A 27,779-nucleotide genomic window follows, 5' to 3' on the forward strand; every position below is an offset into this window, starting at 1 on the left:
CAAAACTCCCACTAAAATCAATGCTGACATGCATTTCAGTGATAGACAGACAGTTTGTATTCAAGTAGCTCCCACCTCAGCACCAGCTCAGTGGGATGGCTAATAGGATACCAAGGCTTTAACCTCTGGGTCACACATTTGATTCTGGCCCAGGTCAGCAGCGATCAGATATCATTACCATCTGATGGCTGTCAGGCAGCCAATGCAAAATGAGCTGCTGGTCTCAGTCCAGTTCCTGGTGGGCAGACATCCACAAAAAGGGAGAAAAAAAAAAATCATTGCCATTGCAATAGATATGGGTTAGCACCTTGGTTGGAAGCCTTAACAGAGAGCCAGAAATGGAACAGGCTTGGGGAGCAGAGGGATGGAAAAAATTTTTTCCACTCTTAAAGGCCTCCTGAGCAGTGCTGATGCACTTTGGCAGAACACATTGGGGAAGCTCTCCCGGAGGCTGCCTGTTCTGTAAAAGAGTGGAATTTAGTCTGTAAGGTTCCCATCCTCCTTTTCTTTTAAACAGAGCCTACTTCAACAACACAGCACCTAACATGCTCATATTTTGTCCATACTGACTGCCTAATGCCACCTCATTACTACTCATTAATATTTTCTCTTCCTCCATCTTGCTGTTAAGCCAGCCTGCCATACTTCAGGGCTATTTATAAAAATAAAAAAGAACAGCTAATTATACAACAGATGCAGTGCCCTGTAGGGTGAATGTATAATGCTGCAAAACCACCCCCAGGACCACAGCTTTATCCGCTCCTGAAGCGTTCACCTGTGGCTTGTTAGTAAAGCACTAACTCACAGCATGAAGGGCTGTGAGATTCAAAGTAAAGAATTTCAATTTGACTCTGGTTCTGGCATCAGCATCCTTTTTTATTAGCAGTGTAAAGCTATTCACCACACTGCTGTGTAATCAAGGCTATAAAGTGTTTGCATTGTAAATACTTTTCAGTGTACAAAGATTCAATAACAAAGATAAATTCCTAAACATTCATATCTACAAGGTACAAATCTACCAGTGAAAACTCTGCTTTCTAGAAGACTGGAATCAAGGATGGCAGGTTCTCTTGTGTTGATTCGACTACTGATTTGTTGAATCTCTTAAGATGAAATTCGCAAACACTCCTGCATGAAGCTGAAGTCATCATCTTTTTTGCTAAGCTAGTGGGATTCACATAATTTCCTATGCAATTTTAAGAGCATGGAGCTGAGACCAATACTTTCTAGAGCTGTTACATAAACCTCTTGGTGAACAGAGGGAACAAAAGATCTTTACACCTTATAGACCAGTGTTCCTGCTGCTGAAATCACACAGTTATGGCTCTTATGTAAATGGCCAAATTCTACCAATTTTTGTACAAGCACTTATAGACCCGTTTCTCATATACTGCCATGTCTCCAGAATGTGATTTGCAGCGTAGGTGGAAGACACCTCAAGAAGATGAATGAAAGTGCATTCACACCTGGTTGTCTCACATCTCTTTCTTCTGTTTATCAATTGTATATAGAGAACATCACATCAGCAATTACATCAGCAATTTCGCTAGTACCACCACCAGCAGGAGCAGTTGATATCCTCTCTTTTAAGAATTTTTAAGAAATATAGCTTGTCAGTGTTTTACTCTGATACCCTGAAGTGGTGGTCTACGTGGAGATTGATGCAGAGAGCAGTTTTTTTTTTTAAACAATTTTTGCAAAGCATTAGTTCACAACATTGGAATTTGGGTATTTTGAAAAAAGAAGCTATGTTAATTTTTATTACTTTTCACTTACTGTGGCAGACCTGATCAACTTTATTCTATGTAACCCTTCATGCTAGAAGCACATTCATATAACAAAGTCACTGTTTGAGTTAAAAAAAGAAATTTAAAATTGTAAATTGCTAACTGTGAGGTCAGAAAAGGAACTGTTACTGTCTAGTGGATACTCAATAGCATTTAAATTAATTGCTTAAGTTTCTAGTTAGCCCTTAGACTAGAATAGCTCCTACTGGGAACATAAAAGCTGCCTAAATATGATTTGAAATGACAGACTCCAATAATTCTACATGTTTTTCAAGACTTGAGGAAAGATTAAGAAAAATCTCTCCTAAAATCAAAAGTTTCCCTAAGGTATCTTTGTGCCTCTGATGTAATCCAAAAGTAACTTTAAAGTAATGACCCACACTTACTCCTAGCTCACAACCTATTCACCTAAGTCGCAAATTCTATATTAGGTCAGGTAGTAATGGCTTCTTAGGCAACTTCTTTCAAGTTCTCCATGGTGACTCCTATTCTGGATCACATGGCTGCTCCAAAACACAGCTCTGTCATTTTGTAGTCCATATTCCTTCACCTTTTTGCACAGTCCTTGCTTGCTGCTTGCTAGGCCTTCACCTGGGAACTGTGGCATAACCAGGGTGGTTCTCCTAGGCCCAGAAAAATTAAAAACAGACTCTAGTCTGCCTTTGTCATCCTGAGATGGATCTCCATAAGGTCTGTGGGGAAAGATGGGAAGGCAACAAATGAATTGTTTTTTTCAGTGGCCTAAAATATCTATTGATGCCCTGATTTTTTTTTATTTTTATGAGGTTAACTGTATGCTTCCTGATGTTGTTTCTGGAATTTCCTTTGCCTACCTAATGCAGAAGTTATCTTGTTTTTATCCCTGCATCTCACAGATGTCAACTGGCTTTTCCTTTCCTCAAATTCTTCCTCCCTTTTTTGTTTTCTTCTCTTTTTCATTTGCTTTCCTCAAATAGAGGACTCCAGGATGTGCTGAGAGGGATCCAGACAGAGATGAGAACAGTAGTATTCCTGGCTGGGGAGTAAGGTAATATGAAATGAATAGTCGGGGGTCAGTTTTCAGAGAATCAGCATGGATATCTAGTGTATGTACCCAACACCAACTACTTTAAATAGTAATTCTGCTGGTGTACTTCTGAGGGTAGACTCTGGCCCAGAATTAATTGGTTTGGATCTCTCAGATGATTGAAAACATTAATTTGTTCATTCTGACAAAATCTGAGATGTGAGCATCTTATTAATACTTCAGCACACTTTCAGAGATTGCAACTAAGAAAGGGGAGGACACGTAGTATGTCTGCTTCTGCCATCTGGCACTCAGTGGGCCAGAGTCTCCTCTGGTATAACTCAGCACAGCTCTCTCAAAATCATTGAGATAAGGCGCATTCTCTTGCAACTTTGAATAGCCACAGATATACCCAAAGATACAGAAGCAGATTCTCTTTTGCTCTAGAATATCTTTCCATGCTAACATGAGAAGAGCAAAAAAAAGAAATATTTGTACCAGGCAGAATTAAGGGACATTTGGGAAACACCTCCATTGAGTATCCCAAGTTGTGCCTTCACCTGGACACAGTAGGTATTTGGAGTTTAGTTTACTAGTTTTGATCAAACACACATGCTGAAGAAAGCTTGGCTGGAGGCTGAGTTGGCAACATTTGTCTTTTCTTTCCTTCCTTTCTTTTTTTTCCCCCACTTTTCTTTGGCATTTTCTTGATGATGGTTTGGTACGTATAAATTATGTTTAAAAAAAATAAGGAAGACACACGTGTGCACAAAAACGCATACAGAGAAGGAAAAGAAAGAGACAAAGCAAAAAACAAGCTTTGATCCAGGAACTCATTCAGCCAAGTTCAATTCAACATGCCACATGTATCTGCTGTGAGAGCCAGGCAAGCAACGTGATTCTGAGGCACGTGAAGACAGATGTGAGGTTCAATTCCCAGCAGGGTTGACTCAGCCTTTCATCCTTCCAAACCAGACAGATTGTATTCTGTACAGTGTGCTGTGTGGGGTCTTTAGGAAGAGACCTTGAAAAAGAAGTTGTTTCCTGCTCAGCTTGCATATTATAAGATATCATAGAGCTTTTCATAAATCTCTGTCCCAAGCCAACAACTTCCTTGCAGGCTGTGGTGTGCCAAAGGCTGAAAGATTATGATCTTACTAAGACTTGCTTCCTATTGGCATCATGGAGAACTTTAATCAGTAGGAGGGACAGAATAAAGAGATGGTAGTGGCTTATCGCACTGGAGATGGAAAGACAATCTGCATATCAGACTGGTATGGGGAGGCAGGGGCATGCTGTGGGAAAAACGGTTGGATCTGCATCAGTACTACCACTAACAACAGAACAGAGGGAGCAAAAACAAGATTTGATCTAGAGCAGAGGAAGTAGTGGGTTTATCTACATCTTTGTTTCAGAGATATAAACCTTATTTATTGTAAAATGAGGAAGCTCTGATCTGAGTTTAAAAAGTAAAACAACAACAAAAAAAACAAGCCACCACCACAACCCTCGGTGATGCCATATAATAAAAGGACTACATTTGGAATGAAGGCTTGATAGATCACAGATTTGGTCTGTTAGTGAACAAATCCCAAACACCTCACTTTTTATACTATACAGAGGTCAAATGACTAAATTACTAGCACACAAGTCACTGCTTTATTCTACCACAGTTACTGAAGCAGGACCAACACTTCAGCCTTGGCTAATGGACACACTGACTCCCACATTCCCCTTCTTCCAGCAGTCTGAGCCTACAGGCTTGAGATCAGCACTTACGTCCCACTGAATTGCAAGTGAGGAGTGACTGCTGTTCAGAATTAGCAAACTCTCCTGTCTGCCTAATAATGAGAGACTGTCTTCTGTCAAGCAGAAGAAAATTCAGCTCCTTTTATAGAGGTGCCAAGGGAGGACTAAGTTTTTCAGCCCCATCCATTCCATTGTAAAATAAAAAACCAAAGCTGAAAGTGACATTAGTGGTGCTTTTTTTCAAGTTAAGGCAGAAGCAAAATATCCACTTTGACAGTATTCAAAGGGTAGAGTGACAAAAAAATTCACCTTTAGCTGACAGACTGCTTAGTACAGCTTTCTGTTTTATTGCCTTTTGTGCTACAAAATACCTTGGCAACTCCTCATAAATTGCAAACAAGACCAACACTTCAGAAAAATAGGGGATTGCTTGTAAACAAGCAAAACAACCCCCAAAACAAACAAACACCAAACCAAAGCAAACAAAAAAGAACTAGTTCATTAATAAACCTTCTATCATTCTCATTAAGATTATAGACTGGATATAAATTCTTTTTTGATTTTTCTCTATGAACATACAATGACAGGCAATTATCAGTATTAAGTCTACAACTACACTTTACAGTGCCCATTATACTGAGATGAATGTACTTGTACTGGTCATCTTGTTAGTGTATCAGTCTCATCAAAGCCAATGAGCGTGCTTACATGAGTAAGTGCCCAGTAGGGTGAGTAATTGCTCTGTGCTATGGTCTGCTGACAGTAGGAAACAGAAAATAAAGAAAAATCCATGATAATTCTCTGCTCAGAAACAAACAATAAAGAAAATCTTTACTGTTTTAGCTAAACATTTCCATACATACATTCTGACTTACAAGGCACAGTTTCTGGCTTATCAGTAATGATTTCTTCTTCAGCCACTTGAAGTATGGGTTATTATATAAATATCAACCACAGCCACTTAGTAGCTTTAACATAAACTACTTGGAAAAAACAAGTGCACAACAGCACTGAAGAGAGCCTCAAAGCACCATTTGCCAATGGAAAATGAATGTAATCAACATATAACCAAAGTTGAACCATCACTATTAAATGAATCTAGTTTAGGTGTAAAAGAGCAGGTTTATTCACTGACACATTTTAAGTCTGTTTTTAGCCATGAAATTATGGAACAATTCTGGTAGTTGTTAAAGATGCAAACCAGAGTTCAGGGACAGAAAATTATCTGGGATGCTCCTAGTTGTCTCTTGTTGAGGCCTAACAAAATCTGGGGCAATGGAGAATGCTACAGGAATAGATGGTGGACTAAATTTTGTAAGTTTCATTAACAGTAATATGCCTTGGCTCCTGGAAATTGTCTGCTGGTATAGGTCTATGTTATACCTGTGAATATTTCTGTGCACATACCACATATACATATGAATGTAGATACATACTGTTTTCTTGACCATAATAATCCCGACTTTATCCACAGCACTGATTAAATATTAGACAACAGAAACAAGACAGCACGTTACTGCACCAGAGTACTTCAGTTATCACCAGATCTCAACACTAAGGCAAAAACATATTTTCTTATCCACTCAGAAAACGCATGCCAATTCTGAGGGGGGGGGGGGGGGGGGGTGGGAACGTTGCTGTTTGTGTTTGAGACACTGGTCCACCAGGAACAAAAATTTTAACCTCACTGTATATAAGCCAAAAGCCATCAGGTAATAATTGCAGCATCACTGTTATCAAAGTGGCAGTGGACCACTTTGCCAGTCACAAAAGCAGCTCACCTGTTCAGCTTTCTGGTGAAAGACAGCAGACATGGCTAAGATAGTGCTGCGCTCATCCAGGGCTGCAGCAAAACTCTTCCACTCTTGATCCAGCTGGGTAGAAATTTGTTTAATTTGCTGGGATGCATAATGGCCTGCCTCAGAAAGCCTGGATGCAACAGACATGATCCGATTGATGTTGACATAGGCGTTCTGAAAATTAAAAAGCACACATAAATAAAGAGCAGGAAGAACCGTGACCACCCTCTGCCTTCATTACGTATTCCAAACACCATCAGCTGGAGAAAAGCCGAGCAGTTCGGTGAGAGCAATCAACCACCCGTTTAAATATGCATGAATAGCAGGCATACTACCTTCCACTCTAAAAATACATCCCCCAGGAATCTTTTTGCACATCTATGCCATTATCTACCACTGTTATCTCTCCCTGCTTCTTCTTCAGTTTATTTTTTTCTGTATTTATTTAGGTAAAACTATTTGTTGTACATTAGCTATTTATTCACCTGTTGGGGTTTACTCATTGCTTCTATCTTATTCTTGATATTTCTGTTGAATTACTTAATCTTTCTAGGTGTTAAGTCCACATATTTACAAATGAAATATTTGCTTTCTATCCTTTAAGACCTCTCTGACAATCCTTTATAGACATGCAGTGTCAACAAATGTAAAAATGTTATAGAATTTAAAAGAGCTCATAAGGATATTCTATAGAAAAATAAGTTTCCATACAAATAACTATTATGTTATATTCTTTAGTTAAAATGTTACCTTTTCTGTAGGTTATTTTAAGCTGTTCTCCAGCAGAGATACCATTTAGCTACATTGTGAATTTAGAAGGATTCATAAAGCCTACTAAAAGGCTATTTTCTATTCCTTCACAAGACTTCTCCATGATGGTTCTTACTAAGCCTCAAAGCAGTGGAAGGATAGGTCTTTCTCAAACCGGACTGTGGACAGCTCTAACTACACTACAATACCCCAAGCACTGGAACGTAAGTCTAAAAATAAACGGCCACCATGACAATGTCATACACAGATGCACTATCAAGAGAAAAATGACAGCTGTCTTGCAGATTTCTGGATTGTCACTTGATGTAAACACTTCTCCTTTCTCTGCTTTCACTGGGAGAAAGGAACATCCCAGCATTTGAGATGTTTTGCTAGTACCGACTCACTGCTTTTCATCTCGCTGAGCTACTTCAAAAGGGCTTTAGGAATTTCAGAGTGGAATCTGTAAGACCCCTACACACAAGGGCAGACAGAGCCCAGATGATTTTTACAGCACTACTCACGGGCAAATAATAAATTGGAGGTTGAAACGTTTTCAATAAATTGGAGGTTGAAATGTTTTCTGGAGCAGGATCTCATCATAGTGGGTAGGAGCACCATGTAGAAAGGTATCTGCCAATCCAAATATGAAACACAGAGCAAGGCTGAGGCAGGCACAGCTCCAAACTAAGTTGTGAAGCAGGGCAATGTATGTCTGTGAAGCCTGTTGGATAACTACAAAGTATATACACTAACCACACCTGTAGGTGCTAAAGTAACGAGGGATGTGACCACAGTCCTCACAACCAGACTGCTCTCCTAGTAAAACCATGACTGGGAAAGCTGTGACATGAATTACACCGACAAAGCAGTACCCAGCCTCCAATTTTAGTTTTTCCCTTACCTCATAGCCTTTCTTAAAAATTTCATTTAAATAAAAGTTGTCAGATTAATTTTAAAGAAACAAAACTTTTTTTTCCTGTATGGTTAGAAGAAAACTGATGAATTTTTCTTTTTTTTTTTTTCCTGGAGTTTAACATATATTTAAAAAAAAGTTATGATTTGACTGTGGCTGGTGATCTAAAATTCAAACACCTCTAAACATAATTTAGAATAATAGATATTTAAAGCTTTTCTCCCAGAAAGCCTTCATGACTAAGCCTCAGCAAAGATGATTTTTTAACATTTCAGGTCAGCAATTCTAGTGGAAAGCAGTATAATATTGCTACAGTTGCTACAAACTGGACAAGGTGCACCAACTGAAGAAATGGACCTTTGCTTTGTGTGCTTTCCTTTGTGTTTGAAGGAAAAACAATGTTGCTGAAGAATTTTTGATTTTGTGTCAAAAATAGGTTTCCTTTTTTTGTTGTTGTTGTTTTTCCCTACAGAATTATCTCAGCCACTGCAATACAGTGGGCATGATTCCATAGGAGGAAAACAGCTGGAGTCCTTGGATCCCTGTAGCTACAGTATATAGACATACTAACTAGTAGAAGGATAAGTGTACAATTAGTTGAAGTATAGCAAATAGAGTCCTAGTTCTTAGAGGAGTCAGGTGGTTTTTTGTTGTTGTTTTTTTTTTTTTGTTTGTTTTTTTAAAGTTAGGGAGATTTATGTATTGTTATGTCTGGTTTTTTTATATGTTTATACAAAGATGAGGATTTTTATAGAGGAAATTTCACTTTGTTAGATGAAGCTTTCTCATGGAGAAGTACCAAGCTGTCCCGTAGCCAGCCCACTAACTCCACAGTTCCTCCAGCAAGGAGCAGTTTGAAAGTCACTTGCTCACCCTATGTTCTTACTGCACCAAGTGGAACTGGCTCAGGAAACAGTGGCTCCATAGCTTCCCCTGGTGCTTCCTGAATAATAAATGGATTCAAGAGCAGACTGTCACACATGGTGTGCTCTTCTGTACAGCTCCTAGTGGTAGTGTAATGCAGATATCTTCTACTGTGCAACACTGGTATCCTTTCCTTCTCCTTTATCTGTCACACCTCAGGGAGGCAGTGACACTGAAGTGGGTCTTGGACACACAATACTCATCCAAGGTCTCACAGATACCCAAGACACAGGGAAGACTTAAAAACTGAAATTTGGAATAGCACATCCTATCAGACGTTACAGTTATGGGATCAGGATTGTGAGGGAGATTTGGATTGCTGTTGTGGGTCAAGATAAAATGCAATACAGCTTCAAAGCACTCTAGAATTCAGTTTTAGGAGGAAATATTTAATTGATCACAATCCACAAAAAAACCTCAAGACATTTCCATTGTGAAGTAGAATAAAGTTGTAAACTGGCTGCTTTCATCGTTATCTGCCAATGTGTAATGTTCCCAGTAAAATGGAACAAAAGTCTGTGCTGCCAACTGTCAACATTTCACAGAGTTAAACCTTCCTTTCCCTCTGGTTTGTTCATCTCTAAAAACTGAATGAATCGAGAGCTTCTGTATTATTACTACACTGATCTTTTTATCCTAACAGGATGTAAATTAAACTGAGCAACTAATGTCTGTGACTTTATTTTTCCTTTAGGCTGGAAACTAGCAGGTTTATAGAGAATTTCACCTTAAATATAACCTAAGTCTTCTCCTTCCCCCCACCCCTCCTTTCTCTTTTTCTTCAAAACAGAGATGTGCCCCCAAAGAGCACTGCAAGGGATCGCTGATTTATGGCTACACAGGAATACAATAGGTCAAACAATGAGAAAACATATATTAATGTCTAGAAGTAAGGACAAAAACACTTCAGTTGACATTGTTGTAGTGATACTAGGGTACAGCCAAGTTTTGACTAACGTATTTCCTTTATCATTGATAGAACTTTATTCTACATGTAGGGACTGCTTTTGGAAAGTCTGCAAATACAACAGGAGGGAATTTTTCATCCACTTATTTCAAGTTCGAAATTCTAGGCAAGAAAGGGGATTTTTTTTACTCCTAAAGAACACTCGGTGGACAAACAAAACAAAAAAGAAAAAATTCTCTGTATATTGCATCAGCAACATGATACGCAAGTTTCTTTGACGGTTTAGGAAGGCTACCTGCAACGCCTTTCAAATTCAGAATACCGTTTTTTTTGTGTGTGTCCACCATCTCTTAGTCCATTCCTGTAACCTAAATGAGGCCTTGCTTTTTACACCTAATGTCTATAACATAGCCGTTCCTTCCAGTGCATGTGTTCATTGCTAAAGTCCCTAACACTTGTTAGGATAACAGCCATCAGCAGTAAGCACTGACAGTAGTAGTGGTTCAGCTGTGGAGTGATCTCCCACAGGGAAATACAACACTAATTCAGACCTGATCATCTAACGATCATGCTGGGAGACCTTCCCTCTTAATTAAACCCTCCAACTCTATCTGGAACATTACTTTCTTCTATTACACATATATTGAGAATACCTTACACTCTTGAAAGAAAAATGAGCAGTGAGAAGCATTAAGTCTGCAAGAAACTTGGCTGTGTTCATCTCATTTCCTAGAGAACTAGCTGAGATATTGTGGTGGCAGTGGATGTGGGCTGCAAGAGAAGGGTTTTGCAGATTAACTGAAGGTGAAGTTTGATTGCTGAAGACTTCGTTTAAAAAAGGCAAAAAAAAAAGCAAGAAAAGCTTTCACTGTGTTACTGTAAGTTTAGAAACCATCTGCAAAATGAACCTAACACATAAACCCAAAACAGAATGTTTCAGTGACAAAATAATCTCATGAGATATCTTTAAGACCTTTAAGTTTCTATAACAAGGCCAATTACATCTAGAGTGTTGCAGAATAATATTGGATGGCATTTTAGCTCAGCCTACATACAGAAAAATACTGTTCATTTAAGATAAATGTTGGGAATTTTCAAAATACATTATTAGCCTTTAGAGGAAAATTGTAACGTATGAAATATATTGCGACTTCCTTAGGACAATATGCATCTCCATCTAGTGTCAGACAACTGCCTCCCTGACAGCAGGACGGGCAGCAGTGAGCTCTGCCATATTTACATATGCTCCATGGGAAGTGATAACTCACTCTTTCAGGAGGTTAACAGATCCAGGCACAGAACAGTTCTGGCAAAGGAAATACAAATAACTTCAGTCCAGAACAAGTGATACGCATACCATATATCCAAGTGCAGAGCTATGATCAATATGCTTTGCGTCATATTGAAACACTAGGGTTTTCCTCTATCAAACTGACTAGAGGAATGAGATTACTCACAAAATGGTGGAGCTGAATATTCATCTTAGTGAAAAGTAGCATTGCTTCAGTATAAATATTAAACAGCTGTGATAAAGACCAACAATTTATTTTGAAACTGAAATAAAAACAAGCACTGTCTTGAATCACAGAAAAAAATATCTACCGTGCTTATTTGAAAGAAAACTACCATGCTACAGTTTATTACCTCAAATACAACTTTTTCACATTCCATATGCCATATTGTTCCTTTTAAAAGAATTATTATTGTTAAAAAAGTAACATTGTTGATTCAAGAAGGAGCTTTGTTCACAGAATACCTAGGAAGAGCATGCAACAAAAGGAATGACCTAATAAACACCCAGAGAGTGCATCTTCTAGAGGAACTGAGAAAAAATGTTGTAAATGTTGTTAGTTACGCCAGGCCTATGGTGCACTGAGCATAATATAAGGAAAACAAAAGACCTTAAAAGATCCAGGATCTGATCCAACTTCTGCTGAAATCTGTATGGTTTCTCCCTGTAAAACATACAGCCACCCTTACCTACATCTTCTCTCAATACTGATTTTAATGTATTGAAGAAAAAAAACAAAAAAAAGGCAAAAAAACCAAACCAAACAACCCGAAACCTCACGCCCAATAATAGTGCTTCAAGATCACATTTTTTCATTACTCAGATTCATGATAGCTGAACTGTTCTCAGTCTAACAGTTGCTGTGACTAACATACTGCTTAAAAATGATCTAGTTAAATTATACAGCAAATTTCTATCAAAAATAAAATTATATAGCAAACATCCAGAGAAAAAGTGAATAGTATGATCTAGTTCACCCTAGAGACTCAGAAACAACAAAAAACCACTAAAAAAAATGCAGTACCATTTACCTGGGTTTGTAATGTCATTATTCTTGAACCAATCTCTACATCTTGAGCCTGAAGAGTGGTAGCTAAATATTTTGGTTTTGTTATTAGCATGAGAAAGCTTGAAGGCTCATCAGATATGAATGTGTGTGTTTATTAAAACTCAAAATCTTCAGTTTTCAGACCAAGGGGGATAAATCTACTCTACCTGGGATGGCAAACAGGTCTGAAGGACCCCTCCCTCTCATTTTTGGTAAAGGAACAGGAAAGAACTCCTGTGATCTTCTCTTAGCAGCCAATGGTATGACAGGAAGAGATTGAAAAATACTGAATTATAATTCCTAATGAGTACTTAAGTATAAGTCACCAGAGCTATATTTCTCTCACACACCTTCTGCGTCATGTTACTTAATACTAATCCTTAAGTTTACAAATATTTATCAGTGGGAACTTAACAACAGAAGCTTCCCAATGTGCAGAAGTAATTCATGTACATGAAAACTGAAGAAGTAGAGCCTTTGGCAACAGATGCTGCAAGGCAAAGAATGGTGTACCTAGCACAACAACCTAGACCTCTTACTGCAACATCAATATTATCAAATAATAGGCACACATGCACTAGCCATTTTCAGACAGTCTTCGGCAGAAATCAAACAGTAGCTTGAACAAGTACGCTAAGATACTACTATAAAAACAAGACAGCTGTGTAAAGGCAGTTGTGTGGTAGCAATCGCACGACTACTTATTTCTACTTATGTTCAGAAAAAAATAACAAAATACACAGACCAGATTGCTGTGTAGGCTTGGGACACACAAGGGCCTACCACCACACTCAGAATCTACACCCACCTTCCTCCGTATTTGCTTTGTTCAAGTAAATCTATCTGTCCCAAGTCTGTTGCTGACTATCACTGGCTCTTGCCTTAAAGAAGTGCAGAGGCTCCATCCTTACTACCTGTTGTCTTCCCACGTGCTCACATAGAGCTCCCGTGCGTGCCAAGAGACAACTACCATCTATCACAGGAGCTGGGCTGTGGCCAGGAAAGTGTTGCTTTAACTTCAGTGTCCTTTTGCTCTTCCTGCATGCTTTGCCTCAGTCAGAATGACTAGTATGCAGCCCAACACCCTCATGCAGCAAGCTGATGCCTCCTGCATGCTAACACCCTCATCTTCATAATGCCAACTTTTGGGGACAGCAGGAGTCACTCCCTGTTTTTCTAACAAAGAATTTACTCCATCTAAAAACCAGCATCGCTGCTGACAGCAGCATTATACTGACATGGGAACAGCAGTGCCAGGTTAATGCAAGGAGCCTGCAGCTTAAAGTTATTACCCCCTTTCCACTAATTTCCGAATGTCCTTTCAGCTTGATACAGTCACCCTTATGCCAGCTATTCCAAAAAGAGGATGATTGGCCCTCTGCAAGACAGCAGCCCTGTTTAATTCCACAAGAAAACGTCACCAAGCTGGAAAACTCATCTTGATTGCTAGCCTGTGCAACCCAGGAACTGAAAACCCCCTGAAAAGGCCACTGTGCAGACACATAACTGGAATACAGGCCTTTCAGCAAGGGGTTCTGCCACATGCTCATACGTTTCAGCCCAGTTAATTAGTGCAGAACAGAGTGCCATTTCTCACTGTACTTAGAGGTTGAAAGCTAAAGGTGCCCAGTATGGACACCCTTCCACACAGATCTTGTGTGCGTAAGAGATGAAGATGACAATCTTCTTTGCAGTATCACTCATGCTGACCATATGGGCCTCCATATGACTATACATGAGTGGTTTACACCAGAGACAGCAAAATGGGAGGCACATCATCTGCCCCAAAACAGAAAAGGTTTCTCCCCTGGGCAGCTCTATCAGACAAGGGCTTGGCAGTGGTGAGATAGCACAGCTAGAAGCCATGGCCACCCTCAGAAGGAACCCCACGATTTTTGCAAATGTCTCACTTCCTTGCATTCTTCATCCCAAAAGTTCACTTGGAGACAGATGGAAGAATAATGGAGGAAATTAGGTTTTCTTCCATTAGGCAGCACCCTTGCCATCACCCGTTAATTTTCAATTAACAATCATCTCTTTCCAAGTTCAGTTCCCGGATATTTTTAGAAAAATAATGCCAGGCAGTACCACCAAAGTGATAAAGGGAGGTCTTCCAACTTGACTCTTCTGACAATGCTTTGTGAAGGATTATGACTGAATTTACATCTATCATAATCCAAATGACTTTTAACGCATTAACCTCCAGGACACATTTATTCGTCAGGATTCTGTTAACAGCACTGCTATCCAGAGGCTGCTCTACCCTGCGTTTTGCTAGTTGGCTTTGTGATTGCAAGCTTAGCAATCAGTTGCCTAGAGCCTATTTTTCAGTGCTCATTTCAATTATAATCAAAATAAATACATAACAGACATTATAAACATTTCTCATCCTCTCCTTTTATGCATCGCCCTAGTGAGGCACAGTGCTTTAGTGAGGAATAGCTAGACAGGTGGAAATGGTGGGTGGAATTTAATTACCTGAGCTGAAATTTGGCCCGAGTAACAGGGTTAACGCAATCTTATGGAAGTGGTGGGCAGTCTTTAACGTTTCAGACAGCACCTTGCCCTCTGGCAGCACAGTGTGGTGTGGCTCTTTAGTGACTTAAATATCAACCACTGCCTTTGAAGTCTCAGCCCCAGTGCAAATGTAGTCTGACCATGCACAGTGTCTACAGGTACACCTGCATGCATTGGCTGACTTGAGCAAGCTTTTGTGTAGCTGATAGCCTTCAGAGAGAGCTCATCTCTGTGTTGTGTGATTGCAGCAGGGGGTATGCATCCATTTCTCTAACCCACTGCAACAATCAAAACATCAGTACATGCAGTCCTCACTTCTGTGCTGAAAGCAGGGCAGTTTCCAGAAAAAATATCTTATGCAAGGAAAGTATAAGAAAAAAAGGCAAAGCACTTAAAAATGGATAATGACACTTCTTCCTTTTTAAAAAAAGGAAAGTAAAATAACCCTAAGGTGAGGTGAGTTGCATTAAAAAGGACTAACCAATTAACTATTGAAAAAGCCAAAATCCCACCATGGCCACAACTGACAGCTTGATCAGCGTCTCTTTTCAAAGTTTTGAAAAGTACCTTAGCAGGGTATAGGGAAAGAAGCATAAATTATTAAAGGACTGCACAGAGCTCTCATTAATTCCCAAAGAAATGTCAAGAACGTAAAAAATACTGTATTCAATCTCAAAAATGTAAACAAACTCCGCAGGACTGTGCTGATCTTAAGTCAAAGAAATAATCATATCATTATCTGGGCAGACAGAGCATCACTTTTCTTCCCAGAAAGTGGGCTGCTGCCACAGCCCAGCCTGACCTTCCTTTCTTCACCTCTCGTGGGTCCTCAGCACTCCCTGATCTGGAGGCGGCCTCACGTGCCTTCTCCTTCCTTGCTCACACTCCCAGAGCCACTGTTCACAGCGTGTCCCCAACTCACCATTGAATTCATGGCAAAGTGATTGTGCTGCGTCTGTAGGTCAAGGGCATGTTGGTAGCTCACGCCGATCTCCGTGTGGCTCTGCAGGAACAATTCTTTGTTGTGGCTGATCCAGTCAAACATCTAGAAGGAGGAAAAAAATTGTTAGAGAGGAATGAAAAACATTGAGACAGCACAAAACATATATAAATGTCTTTGAACTGTGGAATTTTGTGTGACCACCACCCCACACCCACCTATGTTGCCTTACAAATAAATGTTCCTTATCAAAATAAGCTGCTCAAGCAATGACAGCATTTAAGTTATCACTACATGAGCAGAGTGATAGGTTAAGAAACATAATTCATAAAGCATATTCCTCAGTAAACTGATGCTACAGTCTTTTCCTACATGTAATAGTAACTTCATATATAGAAAGATGGCAGCAGAGGGACCTAAATCAGGGGTTGCTTCATTTACCAAAGATCTAACAGTTCATAAAGTACCCTTAATCCAGAAACGGACCAAAAATTCCATAATTATTGATGGGATTTTCTCGTCCCCTTTCTTTATAGTCTATAAAGTTTCCAAATGTTGTATCCAAATACCCAGTTGACTTCCTACACCTATTTCCTAGATCTTTCCAATTCCAATGCCAAAACCTAGTCTATCTTCCACTTATTATTTTTGGGATGAAGAAAAAAAGTATTTTATTAATATCTATAAAGAGTACGCATTCCAACTTCTCCCACTTCCAAGTTTATTTCCAAGTAAAATGCATAGTTCAGTACTTCAGGCACAGATAGAAATATGTTGAATAAAGCTGATTAAACTCATTCCTTATTTTGTAGCATGTTAATGCGACGCTCCAATCCGCAGCACGTTCATTCATTATAACTGTCACAGAACAGATAGGAGACAGTATGTTTACAATTTGGCTTGTTCTGTATTGTGTTGGAGACTAAATGCTTTCAAAGTGGGAACCTTTCATTCCTTATGCCTGTCTGCAGCTGTGCAGGCATTACAATCTTGGATTTCTTTATTCCTGCAAACATTTTCATTAGAGAACCCCTTCAACCCTCATTCCCTCATGTTGTCTCCAGCAAGCCAAGGACCTCTCTGTTAATAAGAGCTCTATAGCAACAACAACAAAAAATAAACTCAGTAATTCATTATAAGGAAAAGAAAAACTAATTTTAGAGGCAGCAGAGGTCAGGCAGGTCAGTATAGTCCTAGGTGTTAAAGCAAGCATTTTAGGGTGAAAAGGGGAAAGTAAGGCAGCTTCTAAGCAGCCACCTTACAGTCAAGGGATCAGTCCAGATCTTTGTTACACCACTTATGTGTCCTCCAGCCAGCAGACATTTTGTTCTGTAGCACTGAATAACAATTTTCAGGCTCTGACACCTGAAAGGCACCATGTTTTGCTTGAGTTTCTCAGCATCCATTATCTGTTCCCTGTAGAGATGGTGCTCCCAAGAGCAAAGAAAAGGCCCTGTTTGGGTAACTTTAAATTCCTGAGATAAACCCAGCATTCTGTGCTGAGTGCTCAATTCAGCACAGAGATGAATTGCTTTGTGCAGGGGATTTGCAGCAAAAATATTGTGTATCCCTTTCATTAGAAGGAAAATAAACACTGCAAGTGCTCCAACGCCACCAGACACACGACACTGACCCCAGTCCCAAAAACCTGTCACTTACACCTGATTTCTTAATCTTTTATTTATAAGAATACACTTGCAACTACAGAGTCTCCACTATTTCATATTGATGAATAGTCTTAAAGGGTAAATTTGATTCAAGTTACAATGATGCAAGTTCAAAGTAATATCCTCAGGTTGGCTGCTTTCCGACTTGTACCAATGGAGCCGATCCAATTCAGGCCTACCACCATTTTTTTTTCAGACAATACAAATAAGATTTAATGCAAGGATGAGATCAGGGCTTTCAAATATTACTGCCAATTAAACAGAATAAGAAAGCTTTAGGTGGCTTTTCAGGTTATAGTAAGTTCTCTCATTGGATTCCTTTTTCCCCAATTTTTTAAGATTTAACAAGAAAAATAAGCACAAAATCACTTTCCACATTTGTGGACTTAAAAAAAAAAAAAAAAGGCCATAAAACAAGAAAGATTCCATAGCAGTGAAGTTCACGTCCCAACAACAAGATTTTATATCTCTGCTTAGGAACAAACACAGACTACTTATAAGTAGATAAACGGTCAACGTGAATATTTTATAGTGTTTTAAACAATCTAAAGACATTCAAGAAGAAAACTGGCAGCAATCCACTGAAAATAAACAGTAAATCTAATAGTTTATGGTCAGCAAGGCCAAATGAGTATCTTTATAAGACAAGTAATTTAAACTACTAATCTATTATTCTGTGGATAGAGCATTTCCTTCATCTAATCTATACACACATCATTGAACGAGAATGTAGGTTAAGTTAAATCATGCTTCTGCCTTCTAAAACACAATAATAGACTATTAAGGAAAAAAATGAAATTTAAAAGATGAATCATCTTTTTGTTTAATCAACTGAAATACACAAAGCAGTTGAAAGGATGACCTTCAGGAATTTTGAGTGACACACGATGAGGTCTGTATCACCTTTCAAAACAGTATGCTTTTTCAATTTCTATTCATGGACAGCAGCAGATGTTGGAAGAGACTCTCCACTTCAAATTAGACTTTGAATCTTTCTATTATATTCTTCATAAAAAAGGTAACTTTGGTTTCAGCTAGCCTATGCCTGTAGCTAATTATCCCCCACCAATATTGTCTGGAGTCTCTCCTGTTAGCTGCTGCAAGCTTCTCTGACTTGAAAACTCAGAGAAGAAAGAGTTTTGAGTTTCATGTTGTTTGAAGCAGGAAAAAAATGAGGTGAGGTGCCCAGGAAGGAGTACAGAGAAAAAGAGATGCAGATTCACTGTGATCTGAAGTAGGGTTAATGACACACTTTGCTCAGTAAAAGCATTCATTGCACTTCTGTCTTAATGACTAATAAGCAATATATACAATCACTTCTGCCTTACTCAACAGCCAGAGCTTTGCAAGACTGTAGGCACATCTACCTTACGCAATGCATCACTAAAGCCAACGTACCCAAACAAGTTCCAGGTGAACTGGTACCTCTGCACGGCTTAGTCCAGTGCTGTGTGGAAATACTAGTCTGATGCCCAAAACCAGAACAGCCTGGGCACAGTAGTGGTTTGATTTGTCTATATTGCTTTTGTTTCCAGGGCTTGTTCATTCAGAGATTTCAAGCATTTCTGCTTCACGCTCATTGAATTATAGTCACTTTCCAAATACCATGAGAAGGGATCAGGTTTTCTTTATCACACATCTCTGGCAACATTGGAAAAATTGTGCTTTCACCCTCCTAATCAAGGATGCACAGGAATGATAAGTATCACCATCCTATATACCACAAGATTTGCTTAACAATCAGGGGATTTACATAAAGAAATAAATAAATGAAGTCTTCGTTGCTTGTGAGATCCAATGGGTTGTGTTTTCTCTTCAACCACAAAGTCCATAAACGGACTTAAAATGATTTTCTCATAATTTGACTGGAAGCTGAGGCTCTGTGAATATACCAGATGTTGGGTGATCCATGGTGATGCTATGAGAGACGGCAACGTGTGGCCAGCAGGTTCGATATGAAGGCCTGTCCGCATTGTCTGCCCTGCCTGCCCACACTACTAGCTGTCTTTCCTGAAAGCTTTCTAGTTAAACTTGTTTTCCACATGAGAAACACTGATGCTTCCTGTGTTCCTGAAGTGAGCGTGTTGCTTTCTTTGCTTAATTAAATCACACTATTAAGGATGTGAGCATGGCAATGACCCAATAATTGCTGTTTTACTCCATCCTGCAAAGACTGCTGTAGTATCAAGGGCCTAACTTGGGCTCCTGGAAAAATGTTCAACATCCTTTGATCAGTTAGTTTCCCTGTCAAAGAAGTGAGTTTTTAATGCAGTAAACAGCAGAACCCAGAAAATGTGCCCTGTGAGATCAGCTTAGACTAGACGGTGTCTCAGCTGAGAATTTCCATGTCATTATAATGTTGCTAGACAGCACTGTATCAATGGATCTCATCCCATTCATTAAAAAGGGCCCTTACAAACCCAGTCTAGTGATCACCGTAAAATTAATGGATCTTGAATTATTCCTTTGACTTGCTTCTTAGTTGGAGTGGTGCTGACTGCCTGTGAGCTAATTCTCTTAAGTCTGCTAATCATTCCTGCAGTCATGAATTCACACTAAACAGGAGCACAGAATAACTGAGATCAGACACTATCACTTAAAACATGCAAACCAGCTGTCCTCAATGTCTCCCTGACTGGCACTTTGCTGCACTGCTGTGGCTAATCTGGAGACCAACGGCTGGAGTTTTCCAGTTACTGAGTAACTGGCAGGAGGGGTTAAGCACACTTAAAACAGAAGATAAACTTTCAGTGTGGTTATCTTTTGTAGCCCCTGTCTCTAACATGTAAAGGAAAGAAAACACACACATTGAAGAATGTTAATTATGGAAAGAAAAAATAACACCTACTTTTAATTGAGAGAATTAATCCCTTACAAGAGAGTCAGAAGAACCAAAAACAGTCCAAAGGGTCTCCTCAGAAAGCTTTGCTAAAACATCTACCTCAACACTCATTAATGATTATACATGGATCTGTAATTATTACACGTGATCTCAAGGCCACTTCACTTGAGAGTTAGGATATCAGACTATATCTCCAGCATCAGTTGTGCTGGCAACAATAAGTTCTTAACCTCATGTTTTGTCATCCAAGTTGATAAGTTACTAGAAAAATCCAGGTTAAGTGTTAGACCAAACAGCAGGTCTCCAGCTGGTCATGAATAAGTCCAATGGAGGGAGAAGGGGACCCCACACTTTCCTTGGATTTGTAACATCTGGCAGGCTAGTGAGAACAGTGTGAGAACAGCTGTTTGGGAACAGAGAAGAAACACACGGATGTGGAACAGCATGTCTGCAGATTGCGTGCTGCCCTGCCCTAGCTCTGATAAAATGGGATTTGTAATATTTCAAATAGCAACCTCTGCTCTCTGGCTTTTGTCAGATCTCACTGAGCATTGGTGCTGGATTCTGGAAGAGTGGGGCAGAGCACCACAGGATGATGCTCCCATCACGTGGCCAGCAGCACACCCTGTACCAAGCGGTACTGGTGGGAGGATTACAGCCCTCATGGTCGAATCTTTTGGCAGCAAGTGAACGAAATGTAGTTCATTAATGAAGTTGGTCATACATGTTAAAAAAAAAAACACATACACAACCAAATCCACCTAATGCTATAATACAACTGGAATTAATTGTGACCCTGCTTGTAGCAAGTCATCTCATCTGTAGTTCTGAGCCATAAATATCAAATTCACACAGGTAAGTAAAGGCAGAATAGTAACTACTATAACCACACCATCTTGAAGAACAATATAGGATACACATCAAGAATACCTTCAAGTATTCTCAGGGATATTCAGTATGAACTTTTCATAGTCTCCCAGGTCTAAATCAGACTCATGGGTAGTTTATACACATTTGCTCTTCTGTCAACATTGTCCTTCAAGTTAAAACACATCCTCCTCCCAGGTGCTAAACTTCTTCCAGTGTGAACAAGCCCAGGTCTTTTAGTCCTTCCTCATAAGACACAGCCTCTCTCTGTACATGTTCTGGTTGATGGTCATCTTACCATCCAAGGTAAAGTCCTAACAGGACTCTGAGGAATATCATTTTTTCTCTCCCTGGAAATGCTCTAGCTGATGCCATCTAGACTCATCTGTGCTTCTGGCCTCATAGAAAAGAAGGTACACAAAAAGGAGAGCAACAGTTACTGAATCAACATTTGTACCTACTGCATTACCTGGCTTTTTTTTTTCTTGGTCATGTCCAGCATAAATATTGACGAATAACAGTAGCGGTTACCAGATTTGCTCTCACAAGCACAGCTCAAATTATGTTCCAAATAAGAAAAGCAAATTTAAGAGCACTCAGAAAAAGCATAGAAGGCAGATTTTTTTTTAAATAAACTCCAGTCAGTCTCACATATAATATACCAGGCATAAACATATTCTCACAGTATGCCTCCATATGCTGCTAACAAAGAGAAAAAACATTGTTAATCTAAAAAGAAGAAAAAAAAAAAGCCTGTAGTTGAGTAGAGGACAGATGACTAATTATATGCCAGATGAAAACCAAATAATATGCCCTACTGTAACAGTGTTTGTTGTACTTCTTCCAGTTTGTGGGCCCCATAAAGTTTTTCAAGGTGTTTCAGCAAATCAAAATCTTTGAATAATAAATCAGCTTTAACGAATACCAACTACTAAGAAACCATGGTCCATAGGTGGGAAACCATTAGAAATAAGCCTGTGTTGCTTATTAAAGAAACATCCATATAAGAATCCATGCGTATTTTGGAATTTCAAAACTACCCAGCCAGCATTAAATTGACTAATCTACAACAGAAAGCGGAAAGTTCCACTCCAAGGCCATTTAAGGCTAAGCAAGTTCATTTTCATATGCTTCCACAATATGAACAAAATAATAACACACGTAGAGCAGTAACTGCCAGAGCCTCTCTCCTAAGGTTCACAAAAAGTTTCCAACTACAAGGTCTATGCCTATCACATTAAGTGAATTAAAGCATTCAGAGCAATTCAGTTAAAAGTAAATCAAGCCATATTCCTTGCATCTCCTGCAATTGAACTTCACCAGTATTTGAACAAGAAGAAGGCCACACAACATTTTTGTGGCACATACACAACCTATACACAACACAGGAGGACTCAGTCTTGGAAAGCATTATATCAGCTACCTTTATAAAAAGCAATTAACCAAATAATAACAATATTGAAAAATCTCTAGTGCCTCCAAACAAGAAACATAGCTACAGTTTAATCAGAACAGACTATACGTAGGTCTCCTATAAATCTAGAAAGCGCCAGAAAGCATGCAACACCTCCACAAATGAGTATATGAGAAGAACCAAAAGTCTTCCACTGCAAAAGACCCAGCAGCCCAACAAACGAGCGCATTTACCTGGAATACAGGAAACCTCCCTGCTCCAGCCTCAGGGCTAAATTCAGCCAGACAGCGAGTCAATGGTGGGTGTCCAGGCCAGCCACTCCCTACAGGATGAGGAGCTGGGAGCCATAACCCAGCAGCAGGCAGGGGACTCCTCAGCTAGAGGCCACCCTACAGCCCCCAAGACCTAAGAGCCAGGTTGAATCAAGAAGTTAATTGCAGGGAAGGTCCATAGGGGCAAAACACATCCCAGGTCATACCAGAAAGCCAGGCCATACATCCATGCGGTGTTCAGCAGAGCCTATGGCCAGGCTGGGCAAGGCTGGGGCAGGGCTGTAGGCTAATATCCCACAGCTGAGCAGAGCCAAAGCTATGGGCCCATGAATAGGTGTTGGGGAGGACCCAGATGAGGCTGGTTAGGGTCATTAACACCAGTTAGTGCCCACAGGGCCTGACACGAGGCAGGTCACATAGAGGGCTACTAGGAGAATGGCTGTTCTCTGGTGGGACTGTCCTGGCCCAGAGTAATTTTTGGACCCAAGGAGAAATTGTGATGAAAATTTTGACGACAACTGCTTCAACACATGAGAATTCCCAATTGAAATCCCCATCTCCACTCTGTAACATACATCTTTAATTAAATCAAAATACTTACAGGTTTAAAATAGACTCAGTGTACATTTAAGTGCTTTGCTAAACCAGGGCCTAAACACAAATTTGTGCTTGTTTCTGTGTTTGTCTCTTGTTCACAGACAGTGACGGACAAGCTGATACTTCAGCCAGATCTTTCCCTTTCACATGTGTTTGGCACGGTCCTCAGCCAGGGCAAATTGGTGTTGTGCCAATGAAGCCAATTTACACCAGCTGAAGATTCAGACCTACAGCTGTATTTGTGTAACCTCAATACTGCATGAACACAGTTTTTCCATTATAAATATCTGTGTATATGATTCATAGAGTAAAGTAAGTTTAAGCTACAGCACGTTAAATTATTCCAGACAATGGGCCCAACTGTCAACCCACTAGAAAATTAGTTAGATGTGTGACGTGACAAATAGCTTTGTATTAATGTCAGAGCACCCCTTCTAACATACTCACGCTGAATTTTCCTACTAAATACCAGAGTAAGAGATACGTGTTTTTTCCTGACAGATATGAAGGCACAGTCATGCACAGAGTAAGGCATGAGATTCCTGCAATGCTGAATAGAGAAGCAATAATTTTATTGTCGAAGGTGGGAGAAAATTACAGATACTGAATACATAAATATGACTAATGATATCTGGGTGTATTTTATGCATCCCCGTGTTTGCTTCACTTTTTTTGAAATATTGTGCCTTTCAACCACACTTGGAGACACCAAACACTCAGGCATTCTTGGAAAGAATTTTCTGTTCTTTAGAATGGAAACTGCCTTTCCCAAGCATAACTCATCTGCAGAAAACTGTGTGCTACCTAAGTACAAATCAATGCATTGGCTGCACAGCAATTGTAATACTAAAAGAAACAAATAAACAGCACTCACAACAACAACAACAAAAAATACACACACAAAAACAAACAAAAAACAAACAACAGTATAAATTATGAAGAGATCAGAATGGTTCTCCCAGATGAGGAAATCTTCCTCTCAGTGTTCAGAATCTCGGAGGTACATAGTAAACTTCATTCACTTGAAAATGCTGTGTGAGTTTGGTGACTTTATATGCTCTGGTTCCATTCCCAGCATGTGTGACATTCCTGCAACTCCAAATAGTTGCCACTACAAACGAAACAGCCAGACAGATGTTTACTGTTTTGTATCAGAAGCGTGGCATTTCCTCTACCAAAATTACCCGTGTCTGAAGCCCAGAGATACAGTTGTAGGGTAATCACAGGTTTTAACTCCCGACAAGTCATGAAACGTCGGGGCTGGAGCCAGCATCTCTCTGCAGAAGGACAGCCGAAGGCACCAGCTTCCTGCTGGAATTTGGGGTGTTTCCAGCAGGCCCCACTGCAGCAGGTGGGCTGTACCCTGGGTATTTCCATATCCCATAAACCAGACAGCTCCATGTTTCCCCTCTACACCAGCAAACCTGGCAAGCTGCGAGGGTGGATGTGTTCCCCACCTCAGGACACAAGCTCAGGTGGCACTAGGCCTCGCTGCCGCTGCTCCAGCTCCCCAGTTTTCAGAGGACTGCCGTAGGGCCTACCTCAGTGAAGAGTTTTGCTGCTGAGGAGATTAAAATCCAGCTCACTCCAAATCACAAGGATTGTGAAAGCTGACTTGGTGAGGAGCAGGGGTTTCTAACAATGGTGCTTGCCTATGCTGCTGTACAACAGGCACCAACGAGGGCCTGCACAGTGGGGCAGCAGGAGGAGGCCATGAGCCACCCCGGTGGGGAAAACCACCACGTGCCAGCACCCAACCATCACACCAAAATGCTCGTCAGCCAGAGGGGTGTGCAGATACAGCATTTGGGAAAGAAAATGGCAGCAGCTGAGGACTGAAGACATTCTCAGGGGTGGGGTGGGGTGGGGGCGCTCCATGGCACAGACACCGCTGAGGGACCAGAGGTGACCCATGCTGGGACAGGGACACTAAGGAATACAGCATTAGGAAAATGTTAAGAATCAGAGAGTAGCTGTAATATTGGCAGAAAGAAACTTGTGCAAACATTATCCCTGACTTCCTCCACTGCCTGTCTCCTTGCCAGAAGTATTTTGATGGACTGACTATAAACCATGACAAAAATATGGGAAATTGAGACTCGTTCATTGTGTCCTACTTTTGCCTCTCATCACCATTACCAAGATCAGACATGTGTGTTGATTAGCAATAAACTAAGCAAAATTTCTCAACTTGAGACTGTTTTGCTTGCAACACCTTTTCAGTGCCTGTGTTAGAAGTAAGGCATCAAAGATTTTGGCAATACATGAAGGCTCAAGAAAACATTTCTGATTTTTTTTTTTTCATGATGCATATGGTATGCAAGAAGAAAAGCCAGAGCATCTTGGTCTGAAGTGACACTGATACTGCTGGAAACCAACCACTGACTGTGCTCTTGGCTTCACCTCTTCAGCCACCACCAGTTCCTGAGGAGGCAACCTCTTGACTGCATACCCACCATCGTGTGTTCCCTATAAATAGATATGAAGTCTAATTTAAGATATACTTTTAAGAACCTAAACTCTGCCAAGTGTGGGCCATTTAAAGCATTTCTTCCAGGCCAGGAAGATGTACATTTAGGAATAATCACATAGATACCTCTGAAAGATACTGCAGAATAGGTCTGTTAACCTTATGCACAATGTAATTGCATTATTTCCTGACAGCTAGGCTTTTAGCACCTAACCTTCCTGAGGATCAAAGCAATTAAAAAAAAAAAAAAAAAAAAAAAAAAAAGCTGCTTTCTTCTCTTTTTCTGTATGTGTAGGCTTCCTTGCCCTCTAGAGCATTTGGGTCTCCTTGCCTTCATTAGTTAAAGCAGAACTTCTTGGTTATAATATCCTATATTTGTGCCTAAAAAATGAGTTTTAAGTCTGTATTCGGATGCCAAAACACTTTCTCTTGCCATACTGATCGGGGAGCATTCCTGTGCCTCCCAGTGGTGCCAAGCTGGAGAAGCTGAAACAGCTTCAAAATGCTCTATATCAAAATTGGCAACAGAAATAAAGAGGAAATTTGTGCAAATGCAAAAATATTCTATCAGAACATACTGCCTTCAATTATTTTTGGATCCATTTTAATGTTCATGGAGGAAGCAAGAGGAATAGTAACTGCATATCCAATGTCGGCAGCAGGAAACTACAAATAGTACAGCACACCATGTTCCAGTTCCAATAACGGCGGGCTTTAGAGCTGTTTCCTTACAGTTAGGCGCGGACGGACTGCAAGGCGATCGCTGCCAGAGTTAGGAAACAAAGCAGGAACTACGCCATCACTCAGCTAATGTTCTGCCCTCTTACTCTGAAAGGTCACAGCCATGTTGGATGATCCAGTGCAAGCTGGATAGTAAGTGCTGTAGAGTGCTATAACTATGTTATAGGGCACACTTAGCATGAAGGAAATGCGCAGGTCTTCCTCATCCCTAGCTGTAGCAGTGGAGCATGGAGTTGTTATTGTTTTTACACACCCATCAAAAAGATCGGGTTCATTTCTAAGTGCTGTGAAGGCAACATATTTAGCTGCCTGAAAAAAAAACACAAAAGAATATGCAGATTTGGCAGCACGGGGCAGGATGAAATGATACAGAAAGATTGAAAGCACTGAGATATCTATTTTACACATCAGATCAGGACTCCTGCTTCAGGACAGACTTCCCGTGTGACAGGAGGAAAGGCAATTAACCCCTGTGGTTTTTAATTCCCCATTTTTTGCTTTGAACCTTGCATTTTTTGTACTTTCGTTTTGCTGCTCCAATGCTGATCCAGCTCAACAGCAATCAGTCTCTGGCAGATGATTGCTCCTCTTGATTGACAGCTGTCCATATCTAAAAAATCAACACTGCAAATGGAATTCAGAAAATTCTTATGTGCCTTGCTTATGGAGTCTGAACTCAGGTCCAGTTGTGGAAATGTTATGGAAGGAAGTTTGTACCCTCTGATCTGTCAGACCAGCTACAGACTCACTGCAACAGAAACAGAAATATCAGCGGTGGGCTCCAAAAGGAGTCCTGTCACTTCCTCCAAAGAGAAACAAATGATGGTTGTAACATGGTAGGTGACATTCACCACTAGAAAAAAAATCCACTGGGAAGATTTTTGATGCGTATTTATCCAATTACCTCTACTGCTCTGCTCAGCAGGCAAGGCAATCCCACACTTCCTCAAACCAGATGGCAAGAATGGGTTTGTAGCGGCTTTCAGTTGTAGGAGCTACACAAAGCAATTGGCACATACTTGTGGATTTGTCCTGTTGTTATTAGCTTTGTCCCTAAACTTTCTACTGGTGGATGGAAGGGCAGAAAAGCAAATGTTCATAGTGCAATAGGTACACAGAGGAAGACCCCCTGTGGCCTTGCCTGATAAAAAAGAAAATAGCAGGATAGAAGCTTGACAGTAAAAAATCCAGAAGCTCCTTTGGTACATCACTAATAAAGAAGACATTTTGATTTTGCAATCTAATTAGCAGAAATGAGCTCTGTTTGTGCTTTGA

At 40.1% G+C, this 27,779-nt stretch overlaps 1 protein-coding gene across 28 annotated transcripts in view; it reads right to left on the minus strand.

Moving 5' to 3' along the window:
- The window catches only part of KALRN (kalirin RhoGEF kinase), a 502,773-nt gene that overhangs the window by 262,696 nt on the left and 212,298 nt on the right, over window positions 1–27,779 (minus strand). For 26 of the 28 annotated variants that reach the window (XR_013953438.1, XR_013953439.1, XR_013953440.1 and 23 more), the window contains 2 exons: window positions 15,617–15,739; window positions 6,324–6,515 (listed from right to left, as the gene is read on the minus strand). Coding sequence is in view for 25 of the 28 variants with exons in the window: in XM_080599249.1 (XP_080455375.1) it covers window positions 6,324–6,515; window positions 15,617–15,739 (315 nt within the window). In the remaining 3 variants the exon portion in view is untranslated. The other 2 variants (XM_080599234.1, XM_080599235.1) reach the window with 2 other exon arrangements.

Source organism: Anser brachyrhynchus (genome assembly GCF_964034855.1).
Source record: "Anser brachyrhynchus genome assembly, chromosome: 7".
Taxonomy (NCBI): domain Eukaryota; kingdom Metazoa; phylum Chordata; class Aves; order Anseriformes; family Anatidae; genus Anser; species Anser brachyrhynchus.